At 39.9% G+C, this 22,076-nt stretch overlaps 1 protein-coding gene across 2 annotated transcripts in view; it reads left to right on the plus strand.

Moving 5' to 3' along the window:
- The window catches only part of mxd4 (MAX dimerization protein 4), a 33,841-nt gene that overhangs the window by 2,312 nt on the left and 9,453 nt on the right, over positions 1–22,076 (plus strand). For both annotated transcript variants that reach the window (XM_015384896.1, XM_015384897.1), the window contains exon 3: positions 4,476–4,505. In XM_015384896.1, the coding sequence (XP_015240382.1) occupies positions 4,476–4,505 (30 nt within the window). The remainder of the gene's footprint in view (positions 1–4,475; positions 4,506–22,076) is intronic.

The raw sequence follows: 22,076 nt of genomic DNA on the forward strand, positions 1-22,076 counted from the left end.
ATATATATTTTAGTTATTTTAGATGGTAAAGGGCATCCTTAGGCTTAGACCTTACAATAATCCGGATTTATAATAAAAGATGGTTTCAGGACAGTTATTTCCTGCAGGGGGAGGGGGGGTATTGCTGCAAAAAAATCTTGCAAATATCCTTTTTGCTTATTGACAAACTGCAACTTAACTTTACATACCACAGATTGCTGCCTGTTTGAAATGTAACCTGAGGAATTGATTGGGTAATAAATCCTTTAAGCTCATGTTGCTAAAAACAGAGTTGTCACACCAGATTGACCTTCCCTTCATTTGTCTGCAGAACCTATTCAATCTACTGGAGACACGCCCTTACTAGGAAACTAATTTAGTCTTTTTAAATGAGCATGTGCTTTTTTTCATAGTGAACTGATCCCGGTGTGTGACAGTGGTTATGTTTGGTTAGCAATTCCCTGTTTATCTGAATAAATAATGAGTTTGATAGGGAACCTGAATGACTTGATGGTTCTGTTTGTAGGAAGCATCCATTTAAACGCTGTTTTATGAAGAGGTTGCTTTTGGATCGTCATTCCTTGGTAGTGAACCTGTTTCTACTATTTCTGCGGGTCCAGTTTCGTTAAATCAGAAGTTGTACTTCAAGTGCATCCAGATCCTCCAGCATGCTGTTGAACTTACAAGGAAACGCATCCTTTCAGTTAATGGTGAATGATGAAAAGGATGTGCGGATGCGCCCTCTGGGTGTGGTGGCCCACACACATACCTGTGGAACGAACCCACGCCCACCGGATCTGAAGTCTCTCTTTCACGCCATCCTCCTCTAACTGCTCAGTACCCACATTCCCTTTTATTTTTAAGGCTTTGACTGGACCTTTAGGTTTAGTCCTTGAAGCTAACTAATAATAAGAAGCCTATAGAGAATTAAAAAAGAGGGTCAAATAGAAAAAAGATGGAGGTAAAATGTTGAGTCAAATCAGTAAAAAAAAAATAGATAAAAACAATAATTTCCATTGGCTTATAGAAAGAAGCAAACCTGGCGGAGTTTTTTTGTGTTTTAGCTTATCTGGGGGTCTGTTCCACATTTCTCATCTGAATTAGACAGAAATAGAAATAGCCACATGGAAAAAAGAGCTTTATATGCAGCCTTGAATTCTTTCCTGTGAGTAGGGAAATGGTGAGGGGATGGCCTCTGCTGTGCGACTTCCTCCTAAAAGCAGATACAGAGCATCATTGGTTTTGCATGCCAGATACTGTGCCTTTACATAATATGTAAAAAGTCTGTGTTAACTTGCAAGTATTTCCGTCCTGCTCATGACTTCCTGGTCATTCCCTGTGCTTTGACTGCGACGTTTCCCACAATTCGTGCCTCTTTGAATAGCCCGACTTCCTCCATGCTGGACGTCAGGCTCTTTTTCTGGATATTTAGAAGTGCAGCAGTGTGACGTCCTGCACTCCTTTCTGGGATGATACTGTGCAGACAGATCCGGGTAACCCTTTAGGCGCATCAAACGTCGTCGTGGGACAGCTGTGGGAACCACTGCCTTGGGAGCAGTGGAAAGTTTGAAAAAGGGCTTGTTTTCAGCCTCGGTCCCCTTTGTTGCTGTTTTTGTTTGTTGGTGCTGCGGTATCCATGATGGCCTCATGAACAGAGGGCCTGTTTCGGCTGCCCTCCCGGCTGCCTGCGTGTCATAATGTAGTGGGCTGGTGGGGAGGAGGTCTTGGAATATCCCACACACTGAGGAATTCTGCAGCGTCTGAAGCCTCCAGACGTCTGAGAGGGTTTTTTTTTTCCATGTCCTCGTCCGGTGACCAGCTATCATGCAGAAACAGCAGAAGGGCATCCAGGATGCACGCTTTGTCACACAAACCACACTGTCCAAAGAGAAGCTGCGCTCTCAGCATTTTAGATGGAAAGCTCTGTTAAAACTTTACATTAATAGAGCTTATTTGAAAGATTTTTATTGCTTCACCCCCATAAGGACTCAAAATTGGTGAAAATTTGCTGTCAGCAGGGGTGTGACGCTCTTCTGCAGCTGGACGTCGCCGCTCATGTCAGTCAGTTTTCCACCTCAGCTGATTTTTTTTTTTATTAGCCCATCTGTCTGTACACAGCAGCTTTAGTTAGAGTACAAACATATCTTTGAAAAGGTTTTCTTGGCCTCATTGAACTGATCTGGAATTATTTTTCCTAGCTCCCTGTTTGCTCGGGCTTCTGCTATATGACCTACTTTCTGCTGATGTTGGGTTCATGGCCAGATGTGCTGATGTTTTCTTGCATGGTTTGTTGTCATGCTTAGACGTGGCCAATCAGAACCGAACCCTCACATCATGGTTGATATTTTGCAATTTAGCGCCTTTCTTGTGATATTATTTTCTTGAGTTGAGGTCAGTCGGCAGCTTTTCCAGCTCATGCTTCGGCTGCAACTAATGATTATTTTGCAGATCAATTCAATTCAGTTTATTTATATAGCTCCAATTCACAACACATGTCATCTCAAGTCACTTTACAGTTCATCAGATCCTACAGTCAAATTGATTCAAAGTTTTCTATCTAAGGAAAACCAGTAGATTGCATCGACTCATTGACTCAAATGCAATCCCTCACACTAAGCATGCTTGTAGCGACAGTGGAGAGGAAAAACTCCCTTTTAACAGGAAGAAACCTCCAGCAGAACCAGGCTCAGTGTGAGCGGCCATCTGCTGAGACCGACTTGGGTTCAAGAGATTAATCTCTATATTATTTTCTCGATTTATAGATAAATGATCAGATAGCCAAAGGTTCCTTAAAAAAGACTTTTCACGAAATTAAACCAGGTGAAACTAAAACTTTTCTGCTTAAGGAGGATGGATAGAGCACATTGACAGACAAAAAATATTGTGTTTATCTTAAATGCAAAATGTTTACATATATTTCTTTACAATCTTGGTATAATTACAGCTCTAAGTGGGTTGCTCTGTCAGCAAAAGACACGTTTTAGAGTCTCTATAGTCCAGTTAACGATTATTTCAATAATGGATTAATCACGAGTAATGAATTGCTTCAGCCATAGCTCATACCCATATTTTATAACCCTACAGTCCCTTTGTTCTAACTTTCCCATAACAGTTAGTTTCTTTTATGATATAATGTTGGACAAAATATGGACACAAATAATCATAGAAAATCTCATAGAATCTAATTGAAACATGTATGTGTTTTTTTTTTGTTTTTTTTTAGGCATTTAATCCTATTTTAATTTGATGTAGTTTTTTTTCCATTGTGCGCCAGTATATTCTTGTTTATGGGACTGATAATTATATTTAATTACAGTTGAGGCTGGGTGTTTGCAGGACGAAATGTCCCGTACACCTTTTAAATGTTGCTGCGAAATGAGCGAAGCATAAAAAAAAGAGAGTTTCGCGGAATTATGACACAATTTATTTTCGTACATTAATGTCAAACAGCAAAAGCTAAATTTCTTTTGTTGTTTGACCATCTGTTTCCATTAATTGTGGTTCTAATATCTGTTGGAATGAATAAAGCAGCGTAACTATGAAAGACTTCCTGCTGGTGACTAATATTAACTTCAGCGCCATCATTCCCGTACATTAGACTAAGAGTTATAAATAATACTATAAATAACTATTTGTCAAAACCGGTATGAAACATTTCTAAGAGAACGAAATGATGCGTGTGACACTTAAGATGAGTGTTGTTGACTTTTAGTTAGTTTTCTAAATCAAAGAATTTTAAGCTGCTTTTCTTTTCCTTTATTTCCTGCAAACTAACAGACATCTTTGCGAAGAGCTTTGTGTGATTTTTTTTTCTTTCCCCACTAATGGTAGATGTGATTTGATCAATATTAACTAAAGTGAAAGAGATCTTAAGATGCTTAGTGGCTAACCTGAGTTCCTTTGTGAAGAACCTTAGCATAACAGCTTATTACACACCTTTCACTGGGGGTTATCTTAGTTGGCTGACCCCTCCCTGACAGGTTAACAGTGGTGTTGGGTTTCCTCCATCTGTACAAAACGTTCCTGGAGGATTTGTGTAATACAAACTGCTCATTAACCTTTTAACCTTTCCGCCCCTACGAGCGTCTCCAAGCTTTAGGAGTTCAGAGCTCGATCGATCTGTGACCTCTACATATGATCTGGTTGAATCTTTACTGCTTTTCCTGCATTAATGGAATATAGTATATGTCGTATAAGAGTTATATGAAGATCTGATGAGTCAGTTAAGGCGGAAAGGTTCAGGAGCTTTGGAAAATTAACCTAGCGAGAGGTCTGCGTCAGTTTCTGCTCTTTTTCTGTCAGTATACTCAGATTTTTTCACTTTTAAAGCCTTTTTTGTCTCTAATCTCTGTATGTTTTCCTTTTCTTGGTGTGTCCCTCTAAAATTGCAAAATCTGTTGCACATTCAAATAAAAAAAAATGATTTTTATGATGTTGCCTGATATTTTAAGGGTTATATGATTATTCGTTTTTGACATTCGTCTTTTCTTTTCCAGATCGTCACACAACGAGCTGGAGAAACACAGGTAAGCTGTCATCGGACACCCTGCAGTCCTCTCTGTTGTTCTAATGTCTGTTTGATTGCTGGTTGTTTTTCTGACAACCTCCCAGGCTGCAAATAGAAGGCAGATTTATTCCTCTCAGGCAAAAAAAGTATGTATGGTCATCTTCAAAGAGAGAGAGAGAGAGATTTAGATAATTAATTTCTGGTGTCTGAGATCTGATAATGAGATGATTTCAAAGAGAAGCTCAGAGTGCATCAGATCTGTTTCCATTTCATAGCAGAAATCCGCTGGCATACTGGGGAATCCTGTCAGAAACATGATAATCCTGCCCAGAATATCGCTGTGAATGGAAGCAGGGAGAATCTGGAGCCTTTTTTGTCATTTCTCCAGACTCAGAAGTCCACAGATGGCACGCACACTCTCTGATCCAGCTTTTTTTCCCAGCATGCACTGCTCTCAAAGCACAAAATTGTTTTCCTTTTGCTTATTTTTGGGAGCAACTCTCACGACTCATGGTGTGGGCACGGGAAGCACAGATGTCTGTTTTCGCTCTGTTTTGACTTCCATCTCACCAGGAATTAAGCTAAAACAAAAGCTGTTTTGTCCCCCCCCCGTGTTAAGCACTGCTTCATAAAAATATTGATATGTATTTTTCATGGAACAAATTTATAAATTTTTTGAGGGAGATTTAAGTGACATTATTGTATAATAACGTGGTGGAATGGAAAATTCACCTTTTTATACAAGATTTACACAAGTAGAGAATGAGACTTTTGCTTCCACAGAGGGGAAGCTCTGTTAGGTTGGATGGATTGTGAACGTCCTGCTTGCCATGTTTGTTGTGTCCCTCAGATCCCTTTTTCTTTCATCGATGGCTTTCTTCTTTCACTCTTCCATTAAGACCAGATTTGTGGAGTCAATATTCTTAGTAGTCCTGTCAACAGAAGTTTAACGGGTTTGATTACTTTTTGCAAAGCATGATAACAAGGTGCAAATTCTTTGGGTTCTTTGGTTTCCCCTAAATGCAGCTGGCCTTTTCTTGTGGCTTTAGAAAACCAGGTGATGTGACGGGCAGCATGTGAGCAGTGGTGTCTTTAATGCTGACACACACTGTCAGGGCTCGGGGTTTGCCAGTCACATGTCTGGGAGTGAGTAATTGTGTGTGTGTGTGTGTGCTATGAAGTGAAACAAGTAGGGACATATTCCTCCCTGACGTGCGAGGCAGAGACGTAGACCCTGGATGATTTCTCTGCAGGGGTTGAGACACAGAAGTTTCCTCATGTCCAATGACGGGTGTGGCTGGTTATTACTAATGACCAGTCAAACTGACAAACACGTACCAGTAAAGTCTTCCATCACCAGTTTACACACTTCCCTTATCATAAGTGGTGTTTTTTTTCTTTTATAAAATGTGGACTGAAACACCTGACTTCTATTATGTTTACCAACATTGTGACAAACATATATGATATATAATAGCCTGTTAATATGTCACCTTCTGTTTTTCTTTTGTGGCCGTTTCTGTGGAAATTCTCAGTCTGTTATTATTATTATTATTTTCTTTGTAATGACAGGGCCCACCTTCTGATGGATGTCATTTTTATTATTTGCAACACCGTGACTCAAATCCTTGTCTGAGCATGTGCCCTCAAATTACAAGGTCCAAAGTACACGTCAGGACCTCGTGTCGGTAAACGTCTTGCATTAAACCTTCTACCTGTTACAGCTGGGTTTGTTTGGAAATTCTGGCGAATGTCGATGTGACGGGGCATATTTTATAGACATTCAGCTTGAAGTAGTTCAGCGCTCTCCAGCTCGCCGCCGGGACGCGTTTCTTTTACTTCCAAGATTTAAATAAAAATTTTTTACTGTTTGGAAAAATTTCCTAAAGCAAAAGTTTAAACATTAGTGAAACATTAGTGGAACAAATCACCAGTTTTTTCGTGAATTAATGTTATATTGATTTATTTAGATGACGATACAATAACTGTCGATATCACAAAGTCTGTGTGAGTACGATTTCTCATAAGTCTGTGATTGATATTAGGCCATATTATATCCCTTTAAAAAAAAAAATCAAATATGGTAGAATTATTTTATTTCTAAGCTTTTAGAGCCTTTTCCTAATCATACAAGTATCATCCTACTCTAGTGCAGTGGATTTTAAAATAAAGGCATATAGATAAAGGCATATCCTAAAGGCCTTTATTTTGAAATTCACTGCACTATATTAGGATTATACTTTTATGATGAGAAAAAGGCTGTTGCCTGTAAGAGCTTAGAAATCGTGTGGATGCAATGTTTTCATTTTGTATTAATGTATTGTTAAAACCCTTTAAAATATTCTGTTCTAAGAGCATTTTTACTTAAAAGCTATTTATGGATTTAAAATGATTTTATTCTATATTTTCCAATTTATAATAAACAATAATAGTGACATCATTGTACCTGTAATAACATGTTACCTATGTTATTCTGGGAGTCATAGGGATAAGTGTTGTTTTTTTTCTTTGCAGTAAAAGTATGCTATATGTTTTTGCTTTAAACACTCTCCCTGTCATCTAGATGATGAAGTCCAAATGCATTGTGTTCGAAGCCAAAATATAGAATATTATTAAAACTAATTGAAACTTTCCAGACTGTAAAACACGCTGGAAAAGTCGGAAATAAAGGTAAACAGGATTTTTTCAGTTATTAAAAAAAAAATGTTTGGCCTCCACTGATACAGCTGTGTTAGTGGGAGACTAGTGCCGGCAAGCCATTATATCATATAATCTCCCACTTTGCTGCCCCCGAACGTTTCCAGCTAGATGCAGTTATAATTTTTCTTTTTTCAATTTATCTACTCCAGCAACATCTAACTGCCTCATTTTCAATTTTTGTTTTGTAATAATTTTGTTATTTTAGTAATCTAAATCATGCCATACTATTTGAAAGAAGAAATAATAGATCATTTTTTTGTCAAATCACCTGTGGCAGTTTTATAAGGGTAATCCAGCCTTTTAGGGTAGAGTTATGTAATACTTCAAGCTAATAACAATAAAAATCTGTATTTTATTTGTTTTTAAATCATATTTTTGTGAGAACTATTATAAGTCTAGTTTTATGTTATTTCAGCATCATTGCATGACATCAAAATTCTATTAAATACATGTTTTGGTAGTTTAGATAAAAGCAATCGGAGCTGCCTGTTGATGTTTTAGAAGGGTTACTTTTTATGCAGTTCAATATTTAAACCATCATCATTTGGGAATTTGAGTTTAATTGGGAAAAGTGTCTCTTAGCCTCGGCTGTATTCGGGATAATCTAGATGTTTCCTCAAACAAACTGCCGCAATATTTAAACAAATTTATTTGCATGACGCTGAAACATAAACGAGTAACAAGAGCTTTTTAGTTCCAAGGCTTTTGTGGTTAACTGATGACAGTTTTCCAGATTTTCTGCTTATGTCCTTTACATTTTACATTCTTTTAGAATATTTTCGCCCACATATTAACCGTTTACTGAACTGAATTTGTCTGAAAGTTGCTTGTCCTGCTGATGATTCATTTTGAAACCAAAAGTCCTCCAGGAGTCCTGTTGAACCAGTTGGAAACATCTTTAACATACTTTTAGAGATGCAGACCTGTTAAATCCCCAGCAATCCCAGTTTCGTCGTCACCACCTTTATTTCTTCCATCACGCCATTAGACATATCTACAGGGAGGGGCTGCTGTTTGAGCCCTGACTCAGTGTCTTTGTCTGGCCACAGGCTGGGATGTTTAAGTTCACCCTCCATGAGCACAGAGCCGTTCCTTCAGTCGCTTTATGTTCACGTGGCTGACAAGGTGACAAATAAATGTCTAGTTCAGACGTGGAAGGCGTACATTATGGGCAAGGTCTGGTTTGACCTGCTACCAGACCTTAATTATACCCGATTTAAAACAAGAAATGTTTTGCCTTTTTGTCACTTTCAAAGCAAAATTCAGGTTCCATCATATAACTTCTCCCTATTCTTTAAAAATTGTTCAAATAAAATACACTCGACCCCATATTAGTAATTCCCATAACATGAGATGTATTTTAATTCAACAAAAGTATCAACATGAGGGTGGAGGTTGGTTGAGGACCCAAATGCAGAGATGAGTTCTTGTAGGTTTAATCAAAAAAAGGCAACAGAAACAAAATCCAAGAGCCAAAAACCAGGAGACAACAGGGGAAAACGCACATGGGGGCCAAGTTACAGCAAGGAACCAGCATTGAAGAACTGCAGAGGGAGACAGAACAAAGACTGGGGTCATCAACTGATATGGAGCAGGTGTGGATGGAAGACTAGAAGGGCGCTAGGGGAAGGGAGACAGAGATTAACTTAAGACTGCTTAAATGTAACATAAAATGGAAAATAAACCAAAGATCAGCTAAATAGAATTACTGAAAACTAAAAAAAAGCCCAAAAAGGGAAAAACAAGAAAAAAAAGGTTTGTTTCTAATAGGAAATAAGACAGGCGGCTCTCTCCTGTTAATGTTAGAGGACTATTGAAGTTAGAAAAGCATGGTTCACTTGTTCAGAAGGCTTCCACCCTCATTTTTAGCTCTCTCCACAGATAATCTATTCAGTCATATTTTGCTGAGGCAGAGTCTTATCAAAAGATAAATGATTGGTGAAATCATTAGATCACTTTAAATCAAGATATGAAATACTTTTAACGTTGTCATTACTGAGGTCATCTTTATAAAGCCTTGATCAAAGTGTCCAATACCAGTTAATCCTGACTGCTAGTGATCTGCATGTATAACAGTAGGAGCTGCAGGGATAAACAAATAACTTCTCACAGAAAAACAGAAGCTTATAGTCACGCTACAATCGGATGTTAATATGTGTCATACTTGTATATTTCATGGCAGTAGTTTAAAGTAAATAAAAGTCTTCAGTATGCATTTTACTCAGGCAGTGGTTTCGCTGGCTATTACACTTTGATCCTCTGCTTGTGGGTGTCCGCCGCTGCTGAGTTGGCAGGCACTCTGGAGGCACCCTGCATATATTTGTGTCCCATTATCAGACGGAGACGTCTGCTGGGTGGGTGCTCGGGTCCCACCGGGTCATCTGTCTCTGACAGCCTGCTTATCTGCAGCAGCCCGACTTTAAACATGACAGCTCAGTTTCGATGGCCTCTGTCACGGCCCCGCTTGTTTTTATGGAGCTTTACAGCGTCGGCTGGAGTTTATCGTGTAACCAATTGGTCCTGTGTGGTTCTTATCCTCTGGCATTGCTTCCTTCCCCTTTCTTAACTTCAGCCTCTGTCGATGATGTCTGTGACGGGCTTTTCAGGCCACAAGTTTCCCTTTCGAGCAACACAGAAGAATTGCGCAACCTTCCCTTTTCCCATATGTCACCTGTTTAGAGGAACTCTGAAGTTGGTATTGTAATGCCGAGCATGTCAACCACGCTTCTCTTAAAACGAGGGAGGGATTTTCTCTCCTATTTTTATCTGCACTGTTCACTTCTGCCGGGAACTCTGGCTCCTGACATCATTGTGATCACAGGTATATTTTTCCCGACCTGTATCTCTTTCTGCTTCTGGATGCATCTATTAAATGCAGCTTTAAATTCACACGCTTCATGAGCAAGCAGGCCATTTGTTAACCTAATCTTCTCGCTAATTAAATTTACTCCTCTCTGAGATGAATGACTCCTTTTCCTTTTTTTTTTCTTGCTTTTTTTCCCCTCCCTCATCTGTGCGTCTTCATGGCAGTCAGCTCCCTGTCGAGCTGTTTGAGTTATGCCTCTGTTTTGACGAGGGAGGGAACCCCATCCACCCCTCCTTCTTTCTTCACCCCCTCGCTTTCTCCCTCTTCACTCAAGGGACCACATCTGTTTTTTCTGTTATCTTGATTTTCCTTTCCCTCTCCACCTCCTAATTCTACCTCTTCATTCCTGCTTACTGAAAGTCTTTGAGTCAGCAGAACCAGGCGGCAGGAAAACGGAATTGGAAAGCTTGCCTCTCACGAAAGGCCTTGATCGCTCTTTATTCAAAGAACCACTAAAACGTAGTTTTGCCTGTTTAGATTTGTGCAAACGAATTGCTTTGAAGGCGCGTCTTTATCTTAGATCATGAGGTCCAGAGTTTTTTTAAATACAGTGTTATGCTTTGTTAACTAGGGGTTTCAACGTTGCAACAAAAACAGCTAGAACGGTTGATGTACTCCTTCCAGGTTTGTTTAAATGTGACGTGTGCACACTCACATGATTGCATGTGTAATTTACTTCCTCAACTGCCACAGCGTCAGTTAAAATTGCCCCGTGCGTGGCGACCTGGAGTCCTGGAGCTTGCATAAGCTGCTAATATAACCGATGATGATCATGGACACAGTCACATTCATTAGAGCACTTAGAGCTTAAGAGGCAAGACTGAATGCTGTCCTTACACTTCTCTGGATCGGAGCCAAAGCACACAAAAAGAAGAATATGTGACATTGATTATATAAAGAGCATTTTTGGTCAAACATTAAATGCTCTGCTGTTTGTATCCGAGAAGGAGTCAATATATTAGCCAGCATGATTCGTCATAAACTCTTGAGCTGTTTAAATAGATGCTGTTTACAATGCTTTAAGCGATGGAGTTTTAGCCAAGCTAAATTGAAACTAGCTCAGTCTTATTCTGGGTGTACACTGTGCCATTTTTTTCCCCCTTTACCGGCCGACTTTTCAGTCGTGCGAGAATTTTTCGATCGGCCCGACTTTCAGCCTGATGGTGCATCTTGTAATGTACAGGGGGTAACGAACACCTCGCAAACATCTCCAGATCAGGAATCTCGATGTTTGATTTTTAGTCAACCGCCGTGAGCAAATCGCTCAGTGCCATGAGCAAACAAGGATCCTTCTTCTTCCTCTCAGATGAAAACACAGAAGCATGGTGGGGGTGAGATGAGGTTATTTCTGTAAAATTGACAGACCGTAGTAGCCACGTTTGCTCAGCCATGTCTTTGTCCAAATACGTTGTTGCCTTTTCTTTTTAGGGCTTTCAGCACAAAAATTGCACAAATTGCCATTGGTTTGGCTTCTGGATAGAGGAGTCTGAGTCATGCACTGTATGACGAAACCCTGCAGTTTCGTCGTACAGTGTGAGCTGTAACTGCATGCAACGATTGCAAAAAATCGCACAGTGTATGTCCGGCTTCAGCTACCTGTAGCACATTATGATGCTTTCAGCTTTTTTTGGTAGTACTGATGCTGAAGGTGTAAAGTTTGACTTCTGTTTAGGGAAAAAAAAAACAATCCTGCGTGTGTTGGAATTGAAATTTTGGGATAAATTAGCAAATATTTATGTATTTTTTATGATATTTCCCCTCTCATATTTAGTACTTATATGGTTTTGCTCTTTTTATTCTATATTTTTAACACCAGACCCCACTGCAGCAGGGAGGTTTGTGCAGACCATGCTTTGATTGCTGTAAATGTTTTTTTTAGCATAGTCAATTAAATTCAATGTATTTATATTGCGCCAGTTCATAACTCGTCAATTCAAGACACTTCCCTAAAACAATTCAATCAGATCATGTTGTCGGTTTGGTTAAACGTTTTGTATCTAAGGAAAACCAGCTGATTGCACTGACTCATTGAATTTGCAGGATTCACGCCTCCTGGATGAGCATGTGGCGACAGTAGAAATTTGCATTGCTTGCATTGCTGGCATCGTGTCGTTGACTCTACAGCAGTTCCTCACACAGAGCATGCAGCGACAACAGGGAGTAAAAAAAAAAAAATCCCCTTTAACAGGGAAAAGACCTCCAGCAGAACCAGGCTGAGTTTGAGCTCTGAACCTGTTTTCCTATCAAGGGGATGGAAGGAAGCACACGTAGTTAGTCACAGTAAAAGCTGGGCTCATAGCTTTGTGGAAGAGAGAAACAGGACTAAGCACCAGAAAACAGGCCCAAGTCTATCATCCTTAATCGAAGGTGTTTATGAAGCAGCCCATTTGGTGTTTCTCCTCAGGTTGGTGTCACAGCCAGACCAGATTGCAAAAAAGTAGCAAGAGCATAAAGTTAGTAGCCAAACTAATAAATACTGTAGAATTTTTAGCAAGAGATGGAATGAAGCAGAATAATGAAAAGTAGTCTCTTGTAATGAAATGGGACATGCCTCTAATTGATTTATGCTTCTAAAAACTCAGATTATTGGCTGCAATGGTTCATGTCAAAAGTTTTCAAACTGATCATTTTCAAATGATCAGATGTTATGTGTTTATTACACCTTGAGCTGTAAAAAGACTAACGTACTCAGAGAAATAAACTGTTGCACAATGGCCAAGTGGTTTAGCTATAGGCATAAGTAAAGTGAGAGAACTCGGGACAAAGGGTCAAATTTGCAACCTGTAAAATGTATCCCAAGCGCTAAGGAATTTCAGTTTCTTTTGAATTTATAGCACTTTTTTTTTTCTTGACGTAGACACACACACGGACACACCTAGAATATGCGATTGTGAGTGTTGCAGGCCTACATTTATCCAAGAATGTTCACTATTTTTTTTTGCAAGTGTTACAAGTTGTCCTCCTGCAAAACCTTCAATCATTAGCTGAAAACATCTGATGCAGAAGAGAAGTCATGCTGGATGTCGTATCAGTGTCTGTACAGTTAGGCTCACTGGTGCTAAAGGCTACCAGATGGTGATGCCAGCAGTTTCTAATAAAGGAGCTCTGAGACACTTTCCTCCATAAAGCACAACGTTTAGACTCTATGTAAAGAAAGCAAGAGTTCGATCGTTCATTTAAAAAGGGTAAGAATAAAACCGCCAGTACAGAGATAAAGGTTTGCTGCACAAATCGTTGAGTTTGGCTCAAACCAGGTGCACCTGAAAAGGAAGGAGCTCATTCTCGAGTACACCAGAACGAGTGGAATGAGAGGCAGCCTGGGATGTGGCTGCTACAGTATGTGTGTCAACCAGGCAGCCTCAGATTCAGGTCAGCAGAGCATGCAGCATATGCTGGAATGTGGAGTTAAGTAACAGAGGCTTTTTAAGGGGAGAGACTTGGCGAATAGCATGGGGAACTCAAAAACCGTCTCCTGCAGCTGCATTCGCTTCAGCTTGTTTCGATTTTTCCCGGCGAGCAAGCATTCACACATGGCCACACACTACACTACCTACATAGAGTTTCTATTTTATTTTGAAGGGTATTATGCCTAGCTTTAATGGGTAAATCTAAGACATTTTAAAAAGATCAATTTTCAATGCACTCCCAGTTAAAATAAACAAGCTAAATAAAGAATATTGTTGGTTGACTGATGAACTAATTCAATTCCATTCAGTTTATTTATATAGCGCCAATTCACAACACAAGTCATCTCAAGGCACTTTACAAATTCAACCAGATCATACAGTCAAATTGATTCAAAGTTTTCTAAGGAAAACCAGTTGATTGCATCGACTCATTGACTCAAATACAATCCCTCACACTAAGCAGCATAAGAAATTGAACTGAACTAAAATGTAAGATTGCATTATGTAATGCAAAATTGAGCAGTTGCAGAAGCAGATATATTTTAAGCAGATGGCCTTTGCTTGATTTGCTTGATATAAAAAAGAACAAAAAACAACAGACCCTGAACTACCAAAAACACGATAAAAGAAGCAGCTGGTGTATTTTATATGATACATAACAACAATAATTGAATTAATTACCAATTCCTTTAATAAATCAATAAATGAAAGGAAAAAAAATCAAATTTTGTACTATTTTTTTTATTGTGGAAAAGAAATAGGTATTTTAAAAGCCTGAAATTCTGAATTTTTAAAGGCAGGACTTCTGGTATAATATTTCACTTTTGCACAAGCCACAATCAGCTGAATAGAAGTTAGAGAAAAACCTTTTCCAATCTTTTCTCAAAATTAGACTCCTGAAGTATTTGATTTGCCTTTCTGCAACTAACAGCCAAGAGGAGCCAGAAATCTTCTGTCAGACCATCACATTGATGTTTGTTAATCATTGACGGAGATAGCGATAAAAAGCTCTCTATAATAAGAGTTTGATGTGTTTATTGAGCTTTGGGAACTTGTCTCTGCTAGTCTGTGCAAACTCTGCAGATGTGCTTTTCGGCACACGCAGCAGAACACGGTTAAAGTCGTTTGGCGTCGTGCTCTGAGATCCACCGAGAAGTAACCTCCCCTTCCATGTCAGCTAACGCACATGCTTCCCTCTTTAAAATCCAGTTGACATGTGTTTTTCCCGTGAACGCCGCTGTAAGCCGGCTGCTCTGTGAAAGGGATTTTGCAGTGATCCGTACTCACACAAGGGGATCGTTTCAGTACACCAAAACAATCAAATGAATCCAATTACTCGGCATTCCCAAGCACGCCCAGCGAAAATTCCTGTTTGTTGCATGCTGGTGTTTCTACAACGTGTCAGCTGCACAGAAATACTACATCCTGTTCATCCATCAAACTTGAAGCATGCTGGAGCCTTTTTAAAAAAAAAAAAGTTTTTTGTTGTTCTTTACTTGGAGAGACTATGCTCAGGTTTTTGTTTACTGCCTACGTGTGAGAGTGGAATCATGTGAGTGTGAGTTAGCTCCATGTTCCTTCAGTCAGCCTTGGGGAGGGGGGGAGTATTGTACCCGTCTGCCTCACCTCTTTAAAGCTGTCAGTGCTTTCAGTGGGCGTGGTGTCTGCCATGATAGAAAACAAACACAGCTTCACCTAGACGACTGACATTTCATATCGTGGTGATAAAAGCCTCTCGTGTCTCGGGTGTGTGTGTCTTTCTTGTCGCTGACGTGTGCAGCGTGGTGAACCAACCCTCCAGTTTCACATAACCCGTCTCAGTAACATCTTCTCCGAGACGGCGCTCCGGCTCTCTGTTGAATGTAAACATGTCTAGTAGGCCCAGAGGGTGACAGGGAGACTAATGAAGTTCTGCTGAGAGGTTGCGTGTGTGTAGTTTTCTGGGCTGGGCCCCTGAGTAGGTTCTCCCTCCAATCTTTCCTTCCATGCGCCTTGTTTTCCTCGGGAACCTGCCAACCAGATGTAGAGGCGCTCCGCTGGCAGCTTTAAATTCCAGGGCCTCTCACTACGGTGATCCGAAGTCACGCGATGCCTCGCACAGGGGAGACACGCTGCAAAGGGAACAGGCAGAAAATGTTTACAGAAGGCTTTTTTTAATGTACTTTAAGTTTTTTTTGCTCCTTTTGTTTGCATCACACAGCGTAAAGCTGTAATTTTAGAAAGCAGCAAAGACTTCTAAAATTATAACAAAAAATGTCAGTTTCAGATAAGTACTGTCATTTGGAGCACATGGAGGGCAATTTTGTTTTTTCAGTCGATGCTCCACAGATAATCAAGGTTTCATTTTACCTTTAAAATTATGGTTTGAAACCTTGTTTTATTATTTTTGAGATGTCAGATTCTGGCATGGGTTGGTACCAAAGTTTTAATTTAAAATATTTTCCATCTTACTGTCCCTGCTAAGTGTAGGTTACGCGTACTTTACGTTTTGAAAGATACATAGTCACTTTATATCTCAATTTTAAAGAGAACAAAACACATTTTCTCATTAAAATATAAGGGAATATACACCAAGTGTCGTTTTGATTGTCCTCCTTCAGCCTAAATAGAATTCCAGCACTGGGCTAAATGAGCAAATGTGTGCGCCATCTGCTGGCAGTTCTGCTGAACTACCAGAAAGCTAGATGGCAGCAATTGAAACATACTTTTCATTTATAGTTTCCCAAAATATTTTCCTCTTACCTGAAATTATTTGCCTTTATTTATTTACTAAACAAATAACTGTTTTCGAAGCAGGTTTATTACTGCAGGATGCTGATGTGATCTGGGAGTCGTGTCTAGTGTGCCGCTTTCCAGTACAAACACGGTATGGTCAGAAAGGAGGAGCCAAGTTTAATCAGTCATGCCGACACAAAAACAGGAAACTGTATCAATGCTAAAAATTTTTAATCATCAGTGGTAAAACGTACCAACTTTTCCGGTTTATATTCTATGTGAGAAGCTCCAGTAGCATTTCAAAGTTTTATGCAACCAAAATAATTGTTATGCACTTGTAGTAATTGTTGCAGTTACATCATATACATTTTCACCTAAAATAATGTTTAAATAACACTTTTCTTCACTCTTAAAGGTTTAATGTCTAGACAGATGAAACACTCTTCAATTTGTTATGCTGCATTTGAAGGTTTTGTTGCTGAGCATTTTTAAAACCCTGTCAGAGCATCGTCTTGTATGCTGACCTCTTGCTGGCTCTGGTGAAAGCAACACCAGAGCTGCACGTTTTCACAAATCGCCCTCTTTTACTTTAGCCGGGAACGTAGTGAGCAAACTTTGGCAGTTGGATTTAAAACCGCAGTGGAGTTTCTGACGACCTCCGACCTCAGTTCTGCTGGCTCGGCCCTGTGCCAGATGTGCGACTCCGTCGTTCCTGCGTGGGAAAAGGAATGCATGGCTTTAAGTTCATTAAACAGCTCCGTGAGTGACGGCTGAAGACTTGCTGTTTGCACTAGGTTGCCTTCTCAGGCCCTGTGCTCTTTGTGGGCACACACAAAGCCTGCCGAGGGACCCTCGGTGTGTTTATGTGAGTGCATAGGGACTCAGAAGATACCTCTATTATAAACATTTCTGAAAGTGCATCTGTACAAATGTCCAAGGTCCTGCAGGGTCTCTTAGGCAACAAAACAAGTTGTTTGTGTTTGCAGGTTTTAAATAAAAAAATTTAAAAAACAAGTTTTGGTGTAGAAAGAAGATAAAGTGTATTTAATCAGTGTATAAATACCTGTTTCTTATTTTGGTGTGTCTCTTTTTGGACTCCGGATGGAGTGGAGTGGGGTGGAGTGTGTGCTTATGGTGGGGGTAGGGGGGGCGTATAAGGCCAGAGGTTAAACACAAATCCTCCCATGGTACTCAGCTCGTGAAAAACAGTCAGGTGGCGACGTCTCTGAAAAAAAGCTCAGCTTCTCACTTTTAACCTGCTGCCTTTATTTATTTCTTTTAACCCTTTGGGTTCATTTCCTGCCCTGCTTGGACCATTGGGACACAAAAAAAATAAATAAATCGCTCCTTGAAAGATCGTAGTCATTTTGAATCGACAGAATTATATCCAAATTATTATTTTTTTTATAGTACCTCCTGTCCTTTCTTATTTCTTTTATTTATTATTATTATTTTAAACACAAAATGTGTCCTGTTTAAATGCTTTTTTTTTTAAATGTGCATTGAAGAAACTGTCAGTACTTCCATGGGAGCGACAGTAATATAGAGGTACGTCAACAACCGTAGGGTTGCCGGTTGGAATCCCAGCTCCATCTGTCTCTGTTGTTTCTTAGCAGATGAAGGTCAGAGGGCCCGGCGACGTCTGCGTGGCGGCCTCGCTTCAGTCAGTGAGCTCCAGGGCTTCAATCTAGCTTACTGCCATCATTGTTTAGTGAATGACAGAATGGAGTGTAAGAACTTTGGTAGATAGGGACATTTACCTTTTAAACCATTTATTTTTAATTTTTTTTATCATAATCATCCCTGACGTTAGCAACCATAAATAAAAACATAAATATTCATATATTTTCAGAAAAACGCTGAAGTGTAGTTTATATTCTAGTGACAGAAGTCTCTCTTTAGAAATGACACCTAAATTAAATATCTTCTCTCATCTTATTTTTGACAGTTGAGTTTTTTGGCGTGTCTTAATCAACCCGTTATATCAGCAATCCTCTAAATTCTCTGAGCAAAGATGAAAAAAAGAAAAATGAAAAGTGTTTTTCAAGTCCATTTATGAGAATTAGCTGGATGCAAACAGACAGGAAAATCAAAAATTTGAATGTCAGTGACCGCTTACGCAAATAAAGCCAAATTAATGCAAATGCTTAATTTAGTTTCAAGAAAACAAAATTCCATTTGAATCAGCACAGCCTCAGTGGTGCAAAGATAACATAAACACAACGTTTCCTCGCGAGGGGAGGGGGTCGGATTGCAAACAGCTTAATGATTGTGTATTGTGTTTGTTGCACAATAAAACTCTGAGTTTTGACTTCTTTGAACTCCCGTCTGACCCTAACCGAGCCTCTTGCTGTTTGCATCAAAGAGCATCCTGTTGTGACCCCCGAACTGTAAAATGTGTTGTGGCTGAAGAGCACACAGGTCAGACGGTCTACACCTTTAGGGACACGCCGTTCACCTTCATCGGGCGCCGCTCGTGGCACGGCTGTTCCCCACGATCTGATAAACATTGCGTGACCAGCGCTCAGCTTAGGAAAAACAAACGTGAGTGAGCGAGGGTCTCGGCCCCCACCGCAAATCAGCTGTGCACTCTTGAGGAAAAACAGTTTCAGGGTCTCGTGACAGGGAAGCACACGGTGCTGCGGAGAGGGCTGACAGAGACACAATGCTGGGTTGAACGAAATCCTGTCCTGTTGATATGCATGAGGAACACAAAGCTCTTCTTGAACAAAAAATGTTGGCTTCCTACTAACAGGAGTGCATGTATCACTTAGTCAGGCTGCATAAATTGCTAGAAAAAGGCTTTACCAAACATTTCTAAGCCGTTTGTAAAGTTAAAGATAACTACAATCTTTCTATAGCATCTGGTTACATCAATAACAATCTTAGAGGATACTTTTTCGGCTGATTTTTTTATTGATTTGTAAATAATTTGTAATTCACTAAATGTGTATATAAAACGTCTGCATCAAATTAACATGTCAGTCCTCACATACTTTGCATCTTCCTTAAAATGTGCTTCTCATGAGCTAACGATGATAAATCAGGCAATATATGTCTGTTTAGGAGCTAGACTATATTTAGTTTGGTAGTTCAGAGGTTTACATGTTATAATAGTAATAAAAATCCTTGCTTTTCCAGCTTTATACCTTCATTCCTATATGTTAAAGTACAGTTGTGCTTGAAAGTTTACATAATAATAAATTAAAATTAACTAAATTATAATATAGTAAAATAAAATATTGATTCTGAATTTTTGTTTTAAAAAAATAATTATAAAGAAAAAAACTGTCCCAGACAAATGAAAGTACTTTGCAGATGAAGAGTGAAGCAACATACCTGTGAATAGGTGCAGAAACCTGACTGAACATTTGCTGAACATTGAAGAAAACACCTGAATTCAGTGATCGGCTCAAAGTGTTCCCCAACATATTGTTGGAGCCCTATCAGGCTTGTTTTATTTATTAATATATGCATATATTTATTTATTTAATTTTATCATTTTTATTTCTTATATTTAAGGATTTACTGGTAGCTGAACTTTCAAGCACAGCTGTAGGTTTGTTACCGATACAGGAAGGCCGGGTTTATTCTGCAGACATATTTAGGAAACTTGAATGTGATTATCCTTGAAATTCTCTCTAAACGTCATATATCTGTGAAATATGCTAAACTTTTCCTTTGAGTCTTTCTTTTAACTGATCAAATCTGCAAAGATTTTATTTTAATGGTGTAAAAAGTTATCAAAATATAGTGCAGGTCGATTTGATCAAAAATTCGATTTGATCACTTGCCATAGACATTTTACCTGGATGATTTGCACGTCTCAGCATGGTGTGCATTTAATCAGGAAAAAAAGAAAGAAATGCGTTTTTGGCCTAAAACGTGGCCGCTGCAGATTTATGAAAAGTTCAAATTTTAAAAGCGCTCATGCTAAAAGAGCTCATGCTGTTGGTGCGGAAATCCTGTTTATCATTAATGATAGAAATGGAGCTATTTCTATGCAAAAACTCTCTTTCTGTGGATGCGTAAAACTGGTTAAGACCTACTTGAAAGCAAATATTAAATGCAGCATGAGGTACGTTTGCAAATACCGTATATCCAATCCGGGATGATGAAGGTGAATACACAGCAGACTTCTTTGCTTTTTAACTATTCAAAATGAGTATTAACGTCTCAATTATTATCTGTGGACTCATAAAAACCCCAACAAAATATGCTAATGTTTGTGACAAAATAGGAGAAATGTCGAAGCGGCTGTAATGCTTTTCCAAACATGGTGAGCATGTCTTTGGGACGGAGAGAGTAAATCATAAAATCACAGTTTTATACAGGAAGAAAGCGGATAGTCAGGCACAGTATTTTTGGGGAAAACGCCTTGTTTTTGTTATTCTATAACAAGAGAAGGAGATGGTTGGGTGGGGGGGTTTTGAGGGCATGACGTTTGGCTCAAATTACTCTTTGGATGATGCCTGCTGCAGCTGAGCACACTGCACTGAAAGAGCCCTTCTTTTCAACCCCAGAATAAGTCATCCACCAGCTCAGACCTCGCTCCTGTTCCCAAAAAAACACCCCTCTGCTGCAGACCCCCCGCTCCTTCCTGCCTGCTTCCCCCTGGCAGCAGACCAAGCACTTCATGTGGCTGTCCTGGAGCAGGCTGGGGTTGGCCCCCCCACCCCTGACCTCAGAGGACACTTGTTTTCCAGTGGGACCAGGGTGTGTTGGTGTTGGCAGGGTGGAGCAGGGAGTTGAAGGGGTTCGGTTTAAGTTTTTTTTTTCCCCTTTGGGTGGGGAAGGTTAAAAGAGCTGGAACACTTTCACACGGCCTCTTTCGTGGAACACCTCCATACACCTGCAGAAAGTGGCCATTCGTTCATATTTCCAAACCAGAAACATGCCCTTTTCACTCAGGAAGTTTAGACTCTCTTGCTGCCTGAGGGCCGTTTCTGATCGACCTCCACTCATAACAGACTGGTCCTGTGAAAAAATCAGGTGACGCCCTTCCTGAAAAACACAAGACGTTTTTTTGCACCCGACGACACTTGTGTACTTGCAGAACCCTCATGCCTCAACTCGTCCCAGCGAGCTCTGATTAGGTTTTTTGTGATGGTCAGAGAAGATCTCACATTGTTAGGAGTTTGTTTACCAGAGAGCCGGAGTTAGCCAAATGAGATTCTGCAGAGGGTGGGTGGGTGAGTGGTTGGGGGGGTAGAGCTCAGAACAAAGAAACTGTTCACAGACCTGCTGGACTAACAGAGAAATAAAAGGCTTTCATGAACAAATCTAAATGGACCCAGAACAGAGAAAGGGGGTTTAGCTGATGTTGATACAGTATCAAGAGAAATTAGCTCCTCTTGCACAAGCAGATTAACTCCGCCTTGTCCTCGCTATCACCTAAATAAACATCGTAGTGATGCATCCAAAGAGCTCTTTACCCGAGGGTCCGGGGTTGTCGGCCTGAAGGGCTTTGGCCTGAATTTGGGCTTTTTCTAGGGTCACGGTCTCTTATGTCTTGGATTCCTGTCAGCATCAAAGTCCCTGGAACAGCTGGAAGTCGTGTCACTGCTGGCATTTTCATCAACTGGGATTTTTAGTTTGTATTCTTTTAGGACATTTTCCATCGAACTTTGATCGTTGTTTATTTCTGGTGGAGGAGTGAAACTGCTGTCTTAAAACCATCAAAGACGCTGTGACGAGTTAAATGAAACAGAATATGAAAGCTTTCAGACTGAGACGGTGTGAGGAGAGACTAGCATCCTGAATCACCTGTTACTGAGTGAAACTATCAGCAAGCAGGCATATAAATAATCTGAAACATGTCTCAGGCTCTCGTTATAAGTCAAACCGGTCTTCCTAATATGAGGTGGTCGGGGTCAGATCTTCACATAGTCCAAGTTCAGTC

The sequence above is a fragment of the Cyprinodon variegatus genome, unplaced genomic scaffold (assembly GCF_000732505.1).
Source record: "Cyprinodon variegatus isolate N-32 unplaced genomic scaffold, C_variegatus-1.0 Scaffold326, whole genome shotgun sequence".
Classification (NCBI taxonomy): Eukaryota; Metazoa; Chordata; class Actinopteri; order Cyprinodontiformes; family Cyprinodontidae; genus Cyprinodon; species Cyprinodon variegatus.